Raw genomic sequence first — 18,765 nt, 5'->3', positions numbered from 1 at the left:
GAGGAAAATGTCTGTGTCTATAAAGGATAGTTTAATAGCAAACACCAGACTAACGCACATGTACATCAGAGAAGTGAAGAGAATAGACAGTAAAAGAAGAATGAAACAATGTATTGGTGTACAGTAAAAACCAAACTGCAAGATTGTCTGGAGCTGGTTTCGGTAATCAGCACATTTAAAAGTTCCTGTAAGGAAGCAGCGTCCCGAGAATGTTGCCAATCTTTGCTTTGGCGCGGTTGCTTGTCTTATGATCCATTGGTGTGAAATGTCTGAAGTCATTTCCTCACGTCTGCATGTGGCACATGGAAGTTGGAGTCATAGTCAAAAAAACCTACTGGTCTTGTCTTATTCTACATTAGCTACAATCTCTACATCAATATTTGCATTTCAGGATAGCCACCCTTCAGACCATGAAACATTCTCTTTTACCGGCAACCCCCTTTCAAGGGGAATCAACATTCACAATGGGGAAGAAGTATTGCTGACTGACTTGGTTGACCCAAAAACTGTACAAAGCTGACACTGAACTACTATATACATGCGTCAGTGGAGGCATCAGCACTATCATGGGAAAACACACATTCATATGCAGGTTTCACAGGTGAAACACAGAACAAATTTGCCACACAAATTGTGATCCTTCTGACAAATGTAAATACAACGTTTCAGTCTGTAAAAAGACGGGAGGCATCAGTGCCGTTTGGCTTCAGTCAGTTGTTTTAAAACGCAAGCCACAGTGATGCCAAAGAAAGGCGTATAAAATACTAAATATCTGCTAAATGACCCACTTGAGAGTAACAGACCACTAACACAAAAAGGTTCCTAAGCCACCCCCCATTAGTAAAAAAAAATAAAAATAAAAAAAAACATTTTGCATCCTTCGTAGCGAGCTGAATGTCGATACTGTTCCTGTGTGCTACACATCAATGACAACATTGAAACGACATCATTTATAAAAGAAGGGATTGGATGCAATTTTTTTACCTGTAAGAAAGCCATTCACAAGCTGCTTTGCTCCCCAGACTGTTAAAGAGTTACGCTAGCCATAGCTATACAGACATTTATGCACGTGTTCTGCACAAACTGCGATAGAACAACACCCCTCTCATTCTCATTACTGTGGCATGAAAAAAAACCTGATTTTGCAGCATGGACACAATTGTGAAATTTACAGAGGATTTACCTGCATTTGCAGAACCTTGAGCGGCAGAAGGAGCGCCCCAAAGTTGGCAAATGAATCCAGTAGCGGAAGGGTAAAGAACAAAGATCCGTCGGAGCGTCCCCAGTCAGTCTTACCACGTGGTTGCTGACAGGATCATAGGCTACTGTGTTCTGTACTTGACCCTGTACTTGTTAACATTGAGATAATGGAGGACCTCCAGGCTGCAGGTGGTAGTACAGGGCACTAGGCCGTCTTGTCCGTCTCCCATCAGCCACCTGCGGCTGTCGGCAGCCATGTCGCTTGTCACATGCTCTTTGGCCCAGGTGTCCAACCAGGCCTGGAAGCGTCTGTGCAGGCGTCTGTGGACCCGCTGGTGGGACTGGAAGACACAGAACAAACAGAGGTACTTTAGCCATAAATATAGAACTGGAAAAGACAGATCCAAACTGAGTAATTCAGTAAGCACACAAAAATTCTGTGAGGCACACAAACTATCAATCCAGTTATACTACTGGTCTCCCGCACATTCGCAATTCAGCATTCATAAATGTTTGCTAAACAGAAAAAAATTGTATGTACAGTATATACTCTATATGCAGTTTTTTTCCTGCAGAAAACACATCTCTGAAAATATTTTTTGTAAAGCATTGACATTTTGCACATTGTTCAGTGGTGCTTGACCACACAGTAGATGTGTGCCCAGACCGTCACTCCGATTCCATTGTTCACAGATCATCTTATATTATCATTCATTAGTGGTGAGTACCTATACATTTTATACTTTAAATGCGTTTAATAAGTGTGGGGGACATATTTAGGGCTTAAACCTGAACTGTGTTGCGAGTGAACAACGGCAATTGAGGAGAGAGGGTTCTGGAGCTCAATGTAATCTAATCTAATAATTACAACAGTCACTCTCATTGCAAATGTTGATCTGAAATCCTAGAAATCCTAGAAGAACCCTGACACAAACACAAATTTGGAGGTGAAAGCAAGCGCATGAGATTTACAACAATAATCTGTGTGACTCTTCGGCACTCAGCTAGCAACAGAAGAGTTATTTTAAGCAATACTATATATGTGTTGTAGGCAAGTTAGTTAATTAGTTTAATCACCTCCTCGACAAATAAGCAAATATGTGTCAAATCGTTGGCATGTGTTGAAATCACTTTCATTAAATATGAATATTTCAAAATAAGCTGTGAACTATGTTAAGCGCAAAACACTATTACAAATTACATAAAAAGTATGTCGAAGGTAATATGTTCCTTTCCAGTGCTTTATTAGCAATCATTTTCTACCAGTCTTCCAACTTCCTGGGAGTTCTTTGACAACACATCTGCTGATTTGGATGACATAATTCCACACACGAAGCTTTTGTTTAAAACAGCGGTTCTACAAAAGGAGGTCAAACATTTACCTGATGAGCCCGTGTGAGTGCAGTGTGTCTGTACATGAAGTCCTCCGACTTGCAGACATACACCTTGTAGGAATTGAGCTTGAACATGCACTCCATCTTTATGTGGCTCTTGTCGCCTTGTAACTCTGGGTCGGAGGGGCCCGTGGTCATCCTCTCCTGTTGCAGCTGCTCCCATCCTCTCTGGCACTTCCTTATTCTTCTCAAGTTCCTGAAAGCCACAACAGTAGTTGTCATAAATACAACTGGACTAATTAAAGCAAAGACTCTGTATTCAATTCAATATGCTATATTATATATCATGTTTAACTTCTTAGGCCCTGGGCCATGTTTCTCAAAAAATTACATTCATCTCCTCATCAACGAGGTCTACATGGGCGATCTTGGTAATGTTTGGCTGGTTCTGTAGCTGTTAAAATGTACATATGTGACGGATGGCAGCTTGTGTGGCTGCATTCATGTTACCGGGTAAGTGAAAATAAAGATGGAACCTGAAATTTCATTTTTGTCTAATAAAAAAAAAAAAATTCCAGATTTAGACTGAACCCCGAATGTTCTGACAGTGGACATCCCGAGCCTGTAAACAAACATCCCCACTGAACGAGAGTAGAGCGCTCAGGTTATCAACCCACTGACCAGGGCAGCTCTTACTACAGCTACACAAGCTGGCATCCATTACATAAACTGAAAAGACACAAAATGATTCAAGCAACATCAGTCCTGGATTGATCCCATTTTTTGGAGAAACATGGCCCGGGGCCCAAGAGGCTAAAGGTTTGGTTCAAAAATGTTTTTTGTTTTTTTTTATTGAGGTCAGCATGTCACATGCTACTTCACAGCCTTATTTATACATACTGCACAGAGCCATCTAGTCACATTTGAGAAGACTGTCCCTTTCAGGAAGAATGTTTACACCCATGCATTGCAACTCACCCAGGAACAGAATTAGATAGGAGGTCAAATCATTCGGGATATGTGGATCTATAAGAGCAGCAGAGGCAGCAGTCGTAATATTTCCTTCACAGTGCAGTGACTGTGTTGTTGTCACAGTTTAAAACCATATGAAAAATTCCATTTTAGTGATTATTGATCCCAATATTGTGAAACTAAGAAAATAATCACCCCACTGGCATGAAAGTTTGAAATGTGTACTTACTGTGTTGACTGTGTCGACACGTTGCACCAGAACACTTACCACAGAGGGTATTGGGTGTGCGAGGTGCATGAAGCATATTTTTGCTTTCAGGGCTCCGCTTAAAAAGACAAAAGACTTTCCAGGCCAAATTCAGGTACAAGTGTTAGAAACAAACACTAAAGAATTGCTGCCTGGTTGGAAACTAATCAAAAATATGAGCGGAGAATACTTAGATGTTCAGATGTTCACATACTGCCACCAACAATGCACAGTGTTATGATCATGCGATGATGAAAAAGAAAAACTGGATTTGGGCTGCCACTGGGTGTTTTGTGAAGACAGACTGCTGACCTCTCAATAGATTTGATGGTGGTATTAAAAACAAAAATTCCAAAAAAGATGTAGGCAGGCTCACTGTTAAACCTCAAGTGAGAGAGAAGATCTGTGCAATGACTTAAAGAAGGTAAGACGAAGCACACAAATTGGAGTGGTTTCTGAAAGCTTTTTGAAATGTTTATGGCAGGAGTGGCAAATTAGTTTCCCCAAGAAGACACATGAGAAATTGAAAATACTGTGGAATGCCGGCCCAACAGGCTGAACTAATCACGCTAAATATCAATTCTATATCTAGCAGAAAAAACTATATACAGTACAGTATACACACAGTAAGCTTAGCAAACATCTAAATATGTCACAACAGCGGTCATGAAAATATGCATGTTAGGAATGTAACCTCTCAGATTTAAACAAATCTTACACAAACACAGCACCACGATGAGCATGAGGATGAACTGAAATGTGTTGGGCTGAGGAAGCAGCAAAGCAAGGTAGTGATCCAAATGTGTTTGTACAGTTGGTCAGGGAGTGCTTGCATGTTAAAGCCTTAAAAACCACGCCTAATTTATGCCTCTGCGTTAAGGCGCTTGCATATGCTATGCAAGCTTGCTCCTTCCCCTCCAAAACCTCTTGCATAGCATGACGTGCACCTAAAAAAATGTAACATCTCGTCACGATGACGCGGACCTTAAAGGCTGTGATTGGTCGGCTTTTAGGACACAACTTCTGGCTTTCTCCGATTAATGAACATTTGCATTAAAGGACTGTTGTAACAACGGTGTAAGCGATTAGTTCCAGTGGCAATAACACCCCAATCTCTCTTTAATTACCAATGTTTGCTCGCAAAACAAGCTAATAGGTCAACGAGAGTTGTGGTTGCTCACTCAACCCGAACGAAAACCTACAAAAGGATCAAACAGAGTCGGAGGGGATGGTATAGTGACTATGTATCCTAAAATTAATCTAGGCTGAACCTCGCGTTGCGGCAACACGGACCGTAAGGGCTTGGATTGGTCAGATTTTAGTACTTTATTTTTCGTGTGGATACGCGACTCATTGAAAGAACGTCTTCTCTTTTGATTATGGATCAACATTTGCAATAACAATTACTGTTGTAACAAGCTAAATAACTAGTTAGCTAGCCATTAGTGTCATGGTTTGGGTAAAAGATGTGTGCATGTATGAGTTCACATACATTGGCGCCGGAGGTAAGCGGCATACGCACTTATACAAAAAAAAAAAGAACATCCTCAAAATAAAAGCATTGCTGTTTTAAGCCATGCATAAAGTAAACTTATTATTTTAATTAAAGTTTTTAATTAATTTCGGTCAGGGACAGGCAAAGGCCTGTGGGCTGTACTTTGCCCAGTTCTGGTTTATGGGTCGTGGACAGCCAAAAGACAAAAAACTCTTTTTTAAAAAAAAACAAAAACAAAAAAAAAAAAGTAGCAAAATTCAAAGCCTGGCTTCACACATGGGACGGGAAGACAGAGCACACACGGACATGCCTCCGTGAAAGGCTCTAAAGTGTGAAGAAAGAAATAGACCAACATATCAGCATACACTTTAGATGATCATTTTATTGACAAAACCCTATTCCTCTTTACAAGTGATGCAGAAAATGTGCTTGAGTACTAAAAAACTTGGGCACAAATCTCTGAAATGGAGGGAAAACCTCATCCACAACAACAATGTGCAACAGGCGTGCACGTTCCCATTCTTACAAACATAACACTGAGTTTACAGACTAAAACAAAGAGACAGTTGTGAACAGCAATTAAGCCTCATACAGGACTCTTGCTTTGAAGACAGTTACAAGAAGGCATGATACGTTCAAGAAATTTGTCTGTGCTGTCTAATACAAGAGCTTTTGTCTTTCGCCAAACTCAGGTCAAAGAAATTGTAGAAAAAAATGAAATAACATGGCAGAAGATCAGACCCATTTATTTTAGTCTAAGTTTGTGTATTCACTGACTTTGTCTTGACGTCACACACTGAAAATCATTTCAATTCAACACAACAAGATCAAACAAATGTCTGTTCAAGTGGAGATTCCAAACCATGATAAAGCAAACCCATTTCCTTTTAAAATCTGTGTATAAATAAAAACCTATTTAAAAAGGAACTGAATGAATGAATAAATAAATTCCCTTTTCATAAAAGAATGACCATGTAAAGTGCAATCATCCATGTGAGGCAGAGGCTGTTACTGTAACAATGGCGTCACGATGGTTACTAAATCTTACGATCTCTGTCTGTCTATTACCAAGCACCTCTTACGCTCAAAACCATTACACAGCACTTTCTACATGCCACTGCTCTTAATTGTCAGAAGGTGTCTGGCACATCAACAGCTGAGTAGATGCTCGGCTGAGTAGCGGATCAGGACAGGAGTTGTAAAACAGTAGACAAGAAGGAGACATGGCTGGAGCCTCACCTGGGAAGGAACACTGGCTTCTGGGCCAAATGCTCACGCAGCTCTGGAGATGCCGAATCAGAGTTCAGGTACCTGCCCACATCCGACCACCTCTGTTGAACATATGGAAAAGGGATTAGTAATAATTTAAACCGTTTCTAACCTTGACTGTGCTGAAAATTGTACTATTGAAGTCCTTGCCTCTGCTGGCTCGTCAGAGTTCTCCTCCTCTGTGTCCAGAAGCTCCATGGTGAGACAAACAGTGTCTTGGTTCTTCATAAACATCAACTGGACAAAACAGAAGTTATGTGTATATCATAAGAGTACACAGACTAACTTATAATGCCGGAAAAGCATACTGGATTCAGGGTTACCTTGAAGCAGTTCTCATCAGACATGAGATGCTCTGCTTTCCGCTGGTAGGTCCCCTCAGCTGTGGCTCGGGATGCCTGTGTGGGCAGGGTGCCCCCTGTGGCTTTATTAGCCATTTCACTCAGGTACAAGTCCATTACACGGGCACATGAGTCATCAGTGACAAGGTGCTGAAGCTTAAAAAGACATATTTACATACTTTTACTGGCAATGCCGCGGTGATTGATTATTAGATTGATTATTAGATTATTATTAATTTATATTAATATTATATTATTGTTATGCAACCTGGCAATAAATAAAAATGGATTACACAGACCTGTCGGACAATACTCTGAATGAGTTTATCCATGGTGAAGGCAATGTAGGCATGGATAGTAAACATTTCCCTCAAGGAATCCTCATACTGAGCTGGTTCCATGTTTCCATCCAGAAGGCTCCGCACCATTTCCAGAAAGACAGAGTAGTAGTCCTCTACATCAACATCCACTACAATAGGACAAAGGGGGTTGTGGGGAAGTAGTTTCAATGTTATAGTGCAAAAGCAGAGCAATTACAGTAAAACTATAGATGTTTTACACTTACTAGGCTCCCTCATCTTAAGTTGGAATGCCGGATTCTCATTCTTCTCTTTTTGGAGCCCAAACATTTCTTTTTCCCATTCTCTCTCGCGGGTATCCTCCTCAATCTGCTTCTCGGCCTGCCCATAGATTTGCAGTAAACGAGAGCAGAGAATGTGATGGAGGCGAAGGAAGATGTACCAGTAGTTGTTCACAAAAAACAAGTTATAAGCCTCATCTGTGGCCCGCAGCTTCTGAGCTGCTGTGTTGCTGAAAAGGAGCTTTGACTTGGACGGGCTGCTGCCTGGCAGGCCGTTGTGCTTTTTCGATCCATCTTGATCCACATCCATATCCTGTGCTTCCTCCTCCTCAACGTCAGAGAGCTCACCTCGCCGGGTGAAAAGGAGATCTGGGATGAAGTGGTGTATGATCTGTTTGATCTTGAACTTGTCATCTTTCTGGATCCCCACTTGTCTCTTGACATGATGAATAATGAGGGCAGCAGCATCTTCTAGGATCTGACTATCATCATACGTCAGGTTCATGTGTGGGCCGCTAGGAGGAGGAGTGGTGGTTTCTTCTGATGCCCTCTCCTGACGCTACAGTACACAGCCAGATGTTTATCCACAAGTCATGTGATGTGCACAAAAACATCCAGACTCTTTGCAACCACTTACCTCGTCAAATAGCAGCTCAATTTCATTGAGCAATGTTTTTGAGCGAAACACTTTGGTGTCATTCTGTTTGAAGTTGATGCCTTGGTGGTCAAGGGACTTCAGATAATACTTTTCATTCTGGTCCCTCCATATTTTGTTGAAGCCTCTCTGGGCTTCTCTCCACTCTTCCTCTTTAATTTTTAACCTGAGAATAGAAATAAAAATGCACCACATAAGTTTCAAATCAATCTAGATACATTACAGTAAAATTTGTAAGAAGTATTAATTATAACCTTTTTAGCACTATAGGGACGGTCACAGTTGGGTTCTTCTTAAGACCATCAATGATGTCGTGCGCTCTTTCCCCGTATATTCGCTGGATAGCTTTGCGGTGAATGACCTCTGAGGAGCCCCCCAACGTGTTGTCCAGCTTGAAGCGCACCTGCTCCTCCGCCGACATTCGTGAAAGCCTCTGTTGGACTGACTCGAGGGCTCGTACCGTGGCAAGATTGGTCTCCAACACAACATCAAGCTGAGGGGTATGCAATTACATTGACTTCAATTTAGTGTGGAAGACTACAAATCTTAAAAGGCTAACGATTTGGTTTTGCGCAAAAGTTATAAATCAAAAGCTGAAAAAACAACAATAATAACTCAACAAATTCAGAATCCTCACAGTCCTCCAGATGACAAGCTACAAATGTGCATGATTTAACACAAAGATTGTACGTCAAGCTTGGTATGCCAATCTATTCAGCCAGGAGTGCACCAAACAAATCACTATACAATCTAAACGTAGTACACAACTGTGTCACCATCAATTAATTGGGCTTCTTTAATTTTTGGTCATACATGATCATGCGTACCTTGGTTTAAAAATTTTTTGTCTCAAAGCCCTGATGTGCGTGACCTGCACATTCCTACCTCAAAACGCTCATCCTCACATCTGTAAATGTGCTCTTCATACTGAGTCTTTTTGGAGCTTACAAAAGTAGAATCTTCAGACCAGGATGGAAACGACACCCATGTGTCATTCAGAACCTGAGACAAGACACCAGCTTACTTAAATCGGTGCTCTACAAATCCAAAAGGAGCAGGCAGAAACAACCAGTGACTAACCTCTCGACATAGTGGGGTTCTCCCTGTGCATTTAGGCTGCATGTAGCTCTTGGGTAGCGCTCTGTAGCTGGAGCCTAGCCTCTTGCAGGAAGCATAGTCAATCTCCATGGCAATGCCCTCAGTTGCCCGCTCCTTGGGTAAAGTCTCCGCATGGCTCGACTCACCATGGCTCGATTCTCGGTAGCCCAGGAAGTTTTTAAACCATGTAAAAAGTTCGGGGAATTTTCTGCCAAAAGTGATACAATGCACTTGAAACAGTCCATTACAATTAGTAAGAATTAGGGCTGTCAAAAGATTAAAATTTTTAATAAAATGCAACTTTCTGTGAAATGTGCCCTTTTTACTGTATTTTATGGACAAAAAGCTAAATGACAAGACACAATTTTATATATATTTTTTTATATGTATTAACAGCTTCAAACGAACTGAAAATTGTAATCATTCTAAAAAGATACAACATGTATGAAAATCTATTTGGCTAACACTAGTCTCTTTAATAGTAGCAGAACATTTGATCACACTTTAACCTTGTTATTATGAGCCATGAAGGTTTGCGTTCAAAGACAACGTAATTTTTATTTTTTTTTTTTTAAGTTGAATTCACTCTTCTGAGTTCAGATGTATTTTCTGGGATTTCCGAGCATACTTAAATGCAGCAAATTGTACTTTGCAGTAAGAGTTACTCTTGTGAGTGACAAGAATATCCACTTACTGTTTTTCTTTGTCTTTGTTTATTTAGACCAGACATAATAAAAAGGGGCTGCGATGTTCGGAGTGCCCCTGAATGCACCTCGTCATCTAGTGACAATGAGAAAGTGTTGTTCCTAGGAGGATTAGAGACGTGTTTATGAGCCGGTGATATACATTCGGTGTTGGAATTTCACTGCTGTTGATGTGTTCAGGTCAGAATAAAGTTCTAAAAGAGCGAAGAGCGTCAAACTGTGTGGGCATGCTTTTGTGCCTCCATCTGCCGTCATAACAAAGCGGGGTGGCTTGCCATGATGCGCATGTGTTAATTGCGCAAAACATTTTAACATAATTAATTAAATAAATTAGTTACTGCTGTTAATACGCTATTTTTGACAGCCCTACTAAGAATACAACTCTGCTGGATCATTTTGTCATGTTCAAGCCATATAGGGTTTACAGTAAGTCAAACAGAGGGTAATGTGCACTCACCCAAGAAATGGGACAACTAACTGAACCAACTCTGCACGTGAAATCACCTCCTGGTTGAAGATGTATAAACACCGCAGGAAGCTTTCATACGCCTCAGAGCTCCTCAACGCTTTCTTCACCTGTTTTTAATGATGATTAAAATGACTTTCCATTGTATTGTCACAAGAAAAAGCCACTTAAAGAGGAGGACATTACTGTTTCTACTAACATTACTGACCTTTTCAAAGAACATGGTTTCGGTGCTTGTGCTGTGTTTGCCAACTTCAGCTAGGCCATGGTCCTTGCCGACTATTTTGGGTTTCTTCTACAAAACATCATACAAAGATTTTAAAACGATATTTTATTTTCAACATGAAAAATCTGGATCAGCATGAAAAACAGGTATACCTTGAGAAGAGGTGAAACTCCCACAGTTCCGGGTCTCTTGACCGTTAGCCCATTGTGGCTTAATTTCTGTTTATTGTTTGGTAGGGGTCTCTTGACCGTCCCACCATGATCATTACGCACCGACTCTGCCCTGTCAGGTGCAGTTTTTCCAAGCAGCTGAACAGAGGAATGAAAACAGTTCAAAGGAAACAGCATGTACATAACATCAAATATAAATGCACAGACGGAACACAGACGCACTTTCTCTCTTAAATTAGTAGTTCTAAAACCTGCTAACCTAGTCGATGTAGCCTTTTGGACTACAAAAAACAAAGCAGATTGCTGATACTAGCAGATAAACTCACTACTGAGCTGTTTGCATCAGGCAGGAACTGTCCAAATTCTGAGAGCAGGTCTTCCTGGTTCTTGAAGAGCCTTGCAACTTGAGTGTAGACTTCCTGCTCAGTCAGAGCTGGAGTGTAATTGCCTCCTGCCTCTTTGGCATTCCTCTGTTCTTTCTGAAAAAATAAATAAATAAAAAGAGAGGCAGCAATGTTAGCACTGACGGATTCACATTTATTTAAGGTGCAAACATAGACCATTATCAGTGTTTCCTGACCTGGTATGTATGCAAAATTTCCAGGAAGGCTTTGTAAATGTCTGGCTGACCCTGGAAGCGGTTCTTGATCTTGTTGACGTAGTTTATTGCGTGGTTGAATTCCACAGGCTGATTGTTCTGAAGTGGTGGACCACCAGATGGTGTGCTGCTCACAGGAGTGTGGGACTGAACTGAAGGTGACCGTGGTGAGGCGTAAGATGGGATGGATGGGTTTGGCTGGCTGGTGGGGGTGTGGACTGGTGACTGCATCGCCTTTTGGAATAAAGAGCCCATGAGGTGACAAATCTGCAGATTTGGCGAGCACAACATGTTTAGCAATATTCTGATGCACTTAGAATTATACCTTGTTGATTTTATTTACTGCAGGCTGGGTGGGGACGGGTGGCGTGACAGCAGCAGCGTGCGAGCTGGCCTGTGGCACACTCTGGTGCTGATGCTGGCTAACAGGCTGGCTGGGTGTTCCACTTACTGGGATGTTTTGAACAGATATACCATGAGGCGTGATGTAGTGAATCTGGCCTGGTGTGGTCACGTTGACCAGATCGTTAGTTTGAACCTCAATTTTATAACCAGGTGGCAAGAATGTATTAAAACCCATGATGAGGTCTGGGTGGCCCTTGAAGAGTTGGGATACACGACTGATAACACCAGGAGTGTCTATGCTGTAACAGAAAAATGGTTATTGCGACTTTCAACGTGAATCAGAAACATCAACATTTTTAAATAGCTGCCAAATTCTTAAATGTAGAAATGTGGAAATATATAATATTTTTAAATAATTCCACAATATTTGTATCTTAACTGGAGCTGACCTCTGTGACTTAAACTCTTTCATAATGTCTAGGAAGTCATTATAAACTTGAGGCTGATTTCCAAACTGGAGCTTCACTTGATCCAGGTACGACAAGGCATCTTCAACCTACAAAACAAACGTGTCCGAGTAACTGACAAATTCCCCCAAGAGTGTAGACTGTAACCAAATGTATACAAGGTTACAATTTGAAACTGTCCACGTTTGATATTTTCTCACCTTCAATCGCTGAAACTGCTGCTGTCCTTGGGCTGAAGTCACAGGTGCAGTTGAATGCACGTGGCCTTGGACTAGTGAAGGACCCTGCGATTGGACTGCTATGTTATGTGCATGTGCTCCAACATGTTGGGCAGAATTGTTAAGTCCATGTCCACTTGTGCTCTGAGGCATTGTAGGCACCTTTGAAGAAAGAAATCATCCTTTCAGTTTACAAGGTCACTATTGCCTTCCTTGTCGTACCTCTAGCAGCAGTATGTTGGTGTAAAATAGCCTCTAGCCTTTCAAAAGCTTCATTCATCTTTAGTACAACTGAGTTACAAAATGTTCCTTCTTAATAGGAGGGAAAAAAATTAAATTCAAGTGGGAATCAAAACCCGGCCCTGAAATGACTAATTAATTACTTAATAAATCCATCGCTTCCTCCATAATTAAGTCTATCCAAGTTTGAGGCCTAAGAAACAACATGTTAGCTCTGGAAAGTTGAGATACATTTTAGGGGTGTCCCCATGCAACTTTTTCACTTCCGATCCAATACAGATACTGCAGCCCTGAATATCGACTGATGTCGATATCAATCTGATATCAGCATGAATCATGCATACTTTTATTACTTATTTTGTAGTGTGGAATGTTAGCAAAGGCTTGAACAAGTGAACAAGTACTCAAACTGAGAGCAATAATCAGCAACAGTGGGTATGAAAAAAACGGACCAAGTTACTTCTTTAAGCATATAGGGGACAGTTTTACTCAATGTAGTGGCAGATATAATGTGGCAGGCATGATATAACAAGGTTTGAGATGCCCAATTAAGCGTTTAAATTCAACTTCACTCAACACCGACAGGGGCTGGTCATCTTTTCTGTTATAGCTAATGACCGCTTGTCGTCCCGTGGGAGTTTCCAGTGTAACGCTGCTTCAAATGTGCAATGAGTTTGGTCGTATTAAACTTCAGTTTTGTGCCATGACCGGAAACTTCTGCATGACACATGTTGCACTCACCTGCAGCATCTTTTTCAGACTTTAACAAAAAATACACACGGTCGACATCACTCCTACTTAACACGTTAATAAATGCCGTTATTGTGATCGCGAGGGCTCTATGCGGCCACTGCTGGGTAGACGTGCTGGGGCGGAGTCTGGAATCGACTGCTTGTATCAGAGTGCCAATGACGGACATTTTAGATGGAGACTGAAATAATCTGATACTATTTTTTTTTGCTGATATTAGCCCCAATATCAATATCGGATCAGGACACCCCTACATTTGCACAGGCTACGGAAACCCAGCATTGTTTTTGTTTAATATAATGGAGGTATCAAAACAGGAATTCAAAAAGATTCTCCCACTGAAAATGATATTTACCAGTTAATCATTGAATTGTTACATTCCCCCATAGTCGATCAAGGAAATAAAGGAAGTGAAATGGCCAGTCCTCTACTGACCTGGTAACCCTGTGGAAGAGAATACTGGATGCCAGAAGACGGCTGCATGTTGTCTGAGGACGCCTCTATCACAGTAGTGGTTGGGGCGAGGGCTCTGTGTTGGAAGCTTTCTGCAAGGCCCTGGACTGGGGTACGATTTGGCTGCTGTTGCTGGGCTGCAAATATTGGTTCCTGGTCCTCCACATGCCTCTTCATTGTATAAACATACTCAAAGGAGCTGAAGAGAACAAAAAAATGCAGAGCTGACAATACGTGTTTAAAACTACTACTTTGAAGAGTAGTGCAATACAATTCATGTGAAATAACAAAATGCATGCCAAATTTATTTATGGTTTCATATAGATGCTGTAACCATGTAGTAACAGGTATATTCATGATAACAAGTAATACTGACAGTGCTTTGACATATTCTGGTCCTTTTAAGCATTACCTGAACTTCCTTCCTGGGCGCATTGATTTCACATAGCAACATAGAAATGAACACCTTCACCTCGCCTTAACTTTTCCAAACTCAAAAACAAAAACAGTAGCAGCAGTAGCTCCAATATGTAGTCTTACATTTGGTAGTGGCCTGAGGCTTTGTGAGCGTGGCGCTAAGACTCTGCGGGCGAGTGTGTGGTGAAGCTAGGCGCTAGCCGGCTAGTAGCTAGCCAGTGTGGGTTGTCAAGGTGTCAACACGCCCATAACATAGTTTGATTGGCGCAACTAAACAATAATGTTGCTGTAGCTTGGTTAATATGCATGTCACATTTTATGTAGATGGGACAATGTTGGCGCTTTTTGAAGTTTTTTTCAGCTTTTTTTTTCGGCTTTAAAGGCGGAATAAGTGTTTCCCATACGTGCACTCTTTGCTGCGTCTTTTTAGCTGTTTTTATATCTTTAGAACGCACAGAAAATAGAAAGATATGTTCATGTCTCACATAAAGACTGTTGATGATGGGCAAAATAAAAAAAGTGCAGTTTTCCTTTAAGTAACACACAGGCACAGAAGAACACAAATCGTGCGTCATACTGAGGGGCGTTTCTAATATTTTGCGCCTCTTGTGTAGAATGTGACCACAATACAGCATTAGGGACAGATGTAGTGTAGTTCTATAACACTGTCAAAGGCAATAAACAACGTCAATGTAATACATTTACGACAGCGCTAAAACTGAGCATCACCTTTGTTTAAAAACATTTTTATTTGCGCAGCGCGTATTGTTTATAGATAGCGCAGAACGCAATCCAACACTGTTCTTTCCACGAATAGTGTCATTTGTTGACGCTCCCCGTGACGACGTCACAGACTTGTGAGGGAGACTCAGAGGACGGTAGTGCTGCCTGCCTTCTTTGCGCGCTGCTTTGCACCAAATTGGGACAACAGGCTGGCGGAGCGGGCGGTGTCGAGTAGCAGCGATCGTGTCAGGCTTATATACAGCTGATAATATTTTCGCTTAAAGACGGTATAAAGTCGAATATTAATTGTCTAACAACACAAAAATCCTCGTTTTTTTGCTCGCCGTTGTCTCTCTGGTTAGCTCGCAGTAGCCGTGCCTCTTCCCCTCCCCCTCACGGCTCAACCCCGACTTTAACCGTTCCGTTGTCGCCGAGCTGACCGCTTTCGTGATGGCTGACGTTGACACTCGTACTTCATGAAGTTAAGCCTTCACAGTTCGAGGACTGTTTCGGGGTTAACACTCGACCGATATCGGCGTGTCCGTGTCGGGTTATCGCCTCTGTCAATGGAACTAAAAACAGTCCAGACGAATCGAATGTGTTGGCTAACTGGCGTTACCCCTAGAAGTCGTTCATTCTGACAGCGCTACAGCAAGATCATTTTTACAACATATACTGTGTATATATATATGTGTATATATTATATGTGTATATATACTGTGTATATATTACTATGGACTACATAGGCTAAGTGAGATAAAAGTTTGCACTTTAAGAAAGAATGTATTTATCAGCTCGTATTTGAACACCAATGCTAGCCACGCACTGTGCACACCAAGCTAATGCTAGCTTCCGCGTAACGTCGAGTCGACGCTCAAGTTTTGTCGGGTATTCGACGGTTAAACGTAAAGTTGTCCCCTAAAAAGAGCCCACGCTGATATTAACAGTTGTATCGCCAAACTTTTTAGCTCGCACTGTGAACTTCTTTGAAGACATAATGAGTTCCTTGTCAAGTTCATCTTGAAGCGTTAGCCTGACAGCTAAATCAGTGTGAGGACCACTTACCTCGTTAGCCTCACCCAAACGTGTCTTCGCGTAACCTTGACTTTCCAAACAACCAGGAGACTATAATATACAAACCCAAGACATCGCAAATACTTGCGGCTCACTGTGCAACAAGGTTATGTAGCCTCTAATGTGTGCTAGGTTTAGCACAACAACCACCCCCACCAATGCAGGCTATGCTTGGCTCGCTAGCTAGTTTAGCTTACCTCGCAGGTCTGCCTCCAGCAACAACGTGTCACACCAGTGATAAAGGTGGGCAAACCTCTACACGTTCGTGAAGATGGCCGTGGCAGGATGTGAGATTTTTTTCCCAGTTGTCTATTAGAATAGCCAAAAATGAAATCGTCCGTGCCGCTAACAACAGGGTATGTATGGAGCCGTGTTCGTTGAACATAGGGGCGTGTCTGTCATGGAGGAAGTCTCCTCCCAGGCTATGCTGCCATTGGTCAGTTGTGGAGGATGAAAACAAGTACAGCATCAGTATCTTTGGTTGGTTTATGTGTACCCGGCCCGCTTAAACGTGAGGGTGGAGTTAGAAATTAAAAAAAAATAACTCTTAAGCGATTCATTAAATGTGGGTATTTTGTATCATATATTACATTTAAATAGTTATTTAAAACTTGCCTCTGACCAAAATATTACAAACACCTGCGCACCTTTGCAAACTACAATCACAGAAAAACCCATATTGGTATCTTTCCGACTGTGCCAATCAAAACTATTATTATTATCAATGTAAAGCTATCACTCCTCTATTAAATTGTAGACAATTTCTATTTCAAAGCAATTAGTACAAAACTTCTGATTTGATTGTATGGATGTCTTAATCTCATGTGAACAGCCCAATTACAAATTAATATATCGTAGTTTACACGGGTGCCCAAACTTTTTCCACAGAAGGCCGGATACTGAAAAAAGGATAACTATATATATATATATATATATATATATATATATATATATATATATATATATATATACATATATTATTCTGTGAAAAGGTTTTATATATTATATCCAATGAATAGCTTGAAATGGTACAAAGTTAAGTGAAGTGCCAGAGGTTAAATAAAAGGTAAGGTTACCCAAAACTGAAAAATAATGTTTATTTCAGAATTATACAAAAGGCCTGTTTCAGGGACCACAACATGGGTCAACAATTTTTTAAAGCTGTTCGGCAGAAATGGAGATTGATGAAGTTGAAAAACAGTTGGTGCAAATTATTCCTACAGGTGTTCCAAGTTCTGGAGTACTTACTACCTCCTCTGTCTGCATAAAAACAGTGTTCGGAACTCACTGTGGTAATATCCCCTCGTGAACATCACTTGATCAGCATTGTACTGGAGAAAGTAATTTGTTGCTACAAAAATGGCAAAAACAGGGAATTAACAATGTTAGACAGACAGAAAAATTTGAGTGTTCTAAAACTTTTGACCGGTAGTGTATTTATATACTGCTCAAAAAAATAAACAGACCACTTACAATCACAATGTCAATCATACGTCACTTTAGGAATCACTTTCACATGCTGTTGTGCAAATGGAATAGACAACAGGTGGACAGCAAGACAACCCCAATAATAATAATACATTTGATTTCCATTGATAATATTTGTGTGGTTTTGTTGTCAGCACTTTCAACTTTTTCAAAGTATTTAATAAGAATATTTCATTCATCCAGATCTAAGATGTGTTCTTTTTTTTTTCTTTTGAGCAGTGCATACAGTGTATATATATATATATATATATATATATATAAAATGGCCCCAAGGGTAGCACTTTGGACACTCCTGATATACAATATAGGGGCACTGAAACCGAACACTGACACTAACACTCCACTACTTGTCCCTAAGATTGTGTATTCAACACTCTTAAACTAGACAATGTACAATAATATGGCTTTTGCATCTGATATCTTGTAATTGCGTTTTTAGTTGTTTTTTTTGTTGTTGCTGCGATCTCTATTACTGTCTTGTATACTGCATGTGTTGCTGCTCCTGGAACCGTAATTTCCCTAAGGGATCTGTAAAGTTACAAAGTTCTAGCTTTGTTGCTACTGTGGCTGCTGTAACAATTAGGATGATTATATCAAGTGAAGAAATGTTAGTACATTTATGTACCTCTTTATGTCAGGTATTTTGACATTTTTGTATGTATTTTTTTTGTAATGGATTATCAATAAATCTTAAATGTCTTTTTCACCTTTGTGTCATCTCGTGCTGTGATCCTCTCCTCCCTCAATAACTTTATACCATGTTTCACACAAGCACTTTGCATACACTGTATGCGAACGCCACAAATCCATTCTAGCTGAAACCCAGAACCTTTTTGCTGTGTTAAGCACATTTACCACACCGCTGCCACTCATAAGCTTATACTGTACATGTGGTCCTCAGGTTACTAACAAGTCCCCTACGTAGACTGTGATGTATGTGGAGTTTTTAGGTAAGTCACAACTTGATACCCAAATTATACCGAGTCACTCACACTGTACAGAGAATACATGAAGGCCCTATAAAATACAGTCAAGGTGACATGAAACAGTAATAAAAAGAGAGAAACTGGACTTTTATCCCTGTGGTTGTCTTGCAGGCCTTTCTACCCTCATAAAATATTGTCCCAGGCTAGTCTGGAAGGAATCTGTAACAGCACGTGGAATTTATGACCCCTCTACCACTCAATAATCTTTATCCTAAATGATGACAGTCGAGCTGTTCAGACCAAAACTTC

General features: G+C 40.8%; 1 protein-coding gene across 1 annotated transcript; it reads right to left on the bottom strand.

The window, feature by feature from the left end:
* Positions 1–10: 10 nt before the first annotated feature.
* Positions 11–16,451, bottom strand: LOC129178526 (paired amphipathic helix protein Sin3a-like). The gene is made up of 21 exons (XM_054770841.1): positions 16,240–16,451; positions 13,811–14,027; positions 12,368–12,547; positions 12,150–12,256; positions 11,681–11,999; positions 11,338–11,589; positions 11,084–11,236; positions 10,740–10,895; positions 10,570–10,656; positions 10,353–10,471; positions 9,174–9,399; positions 8,979–9,095; positions 8,348–8,586; positions 8,076–8,259; positions 7,424–7,997; positions 7,158–7,327; positions 6,841–7,014; positions 6,668–6,754; positions 6,488–6,579; positions 2,583–2,790; positions 11–1,541 (listed from the first exon to the last, which is right to left on the bottom strand). Exons 2-21 carry the CDS (start codon positions 14,003–14,005, stop codon positions 1,323–1,325), a joined length of 3,858 nt encoding a protein of 1,285 aa, XP_054626816.1. The 5' UTR covers positions 14,006–14,027; positions 16,240–16,451; the 3' UTR covers positions 11–1,322.
* Positions 16,452–18,765: the final 2,314 nt, after the last annotated feature.

Source organism: Dunckerocampus dactyliophorus, chromosome 3, assembly GCF_027744805.1.
Source record: "Dunckerocampus dactyliophorus isolate RoL2022-P2 chromosome 3, RoL_Ddac_1.1, whole genome shotgun sequence".
Lineage (NCBI taxonomy): Eukaryota > Metazoa > Chordata > Actinopteri > Syngnathiformes > Syngnathidae > Dunckerocampus > Dunckerocampus dactyliophorus.
Note: the sequence above shows the minus strand (reverse complement) of the source record. Positions and strands in the feature narration are given on the sequence as shown.

Bases quoted from the DNA above. Each gene is read 5' to 3' on its own strand.
- LOC129178526 (XM_054770841.1), bottom strand. From the start codon at position 14,005: ATGAAGAGGCATGTGGAGGACCAGGAACCAATATTTGCAGCCCAGCAA. The intron at 11,590-11,680 runs GTATAATTCTAA...TTATTCCAAAAG, and splicing joins CAGTAAATAAAATCAACAAG to GCGATGCAGTCACCAGTCCA. The intron at 10,472-10,569 runs GTCAGTAATGTT...CATTAAAAACAG, and splicing joins AAACCATGTTCTTTGAAAAG to GTGAAGAAAGCGTTGAGGAG.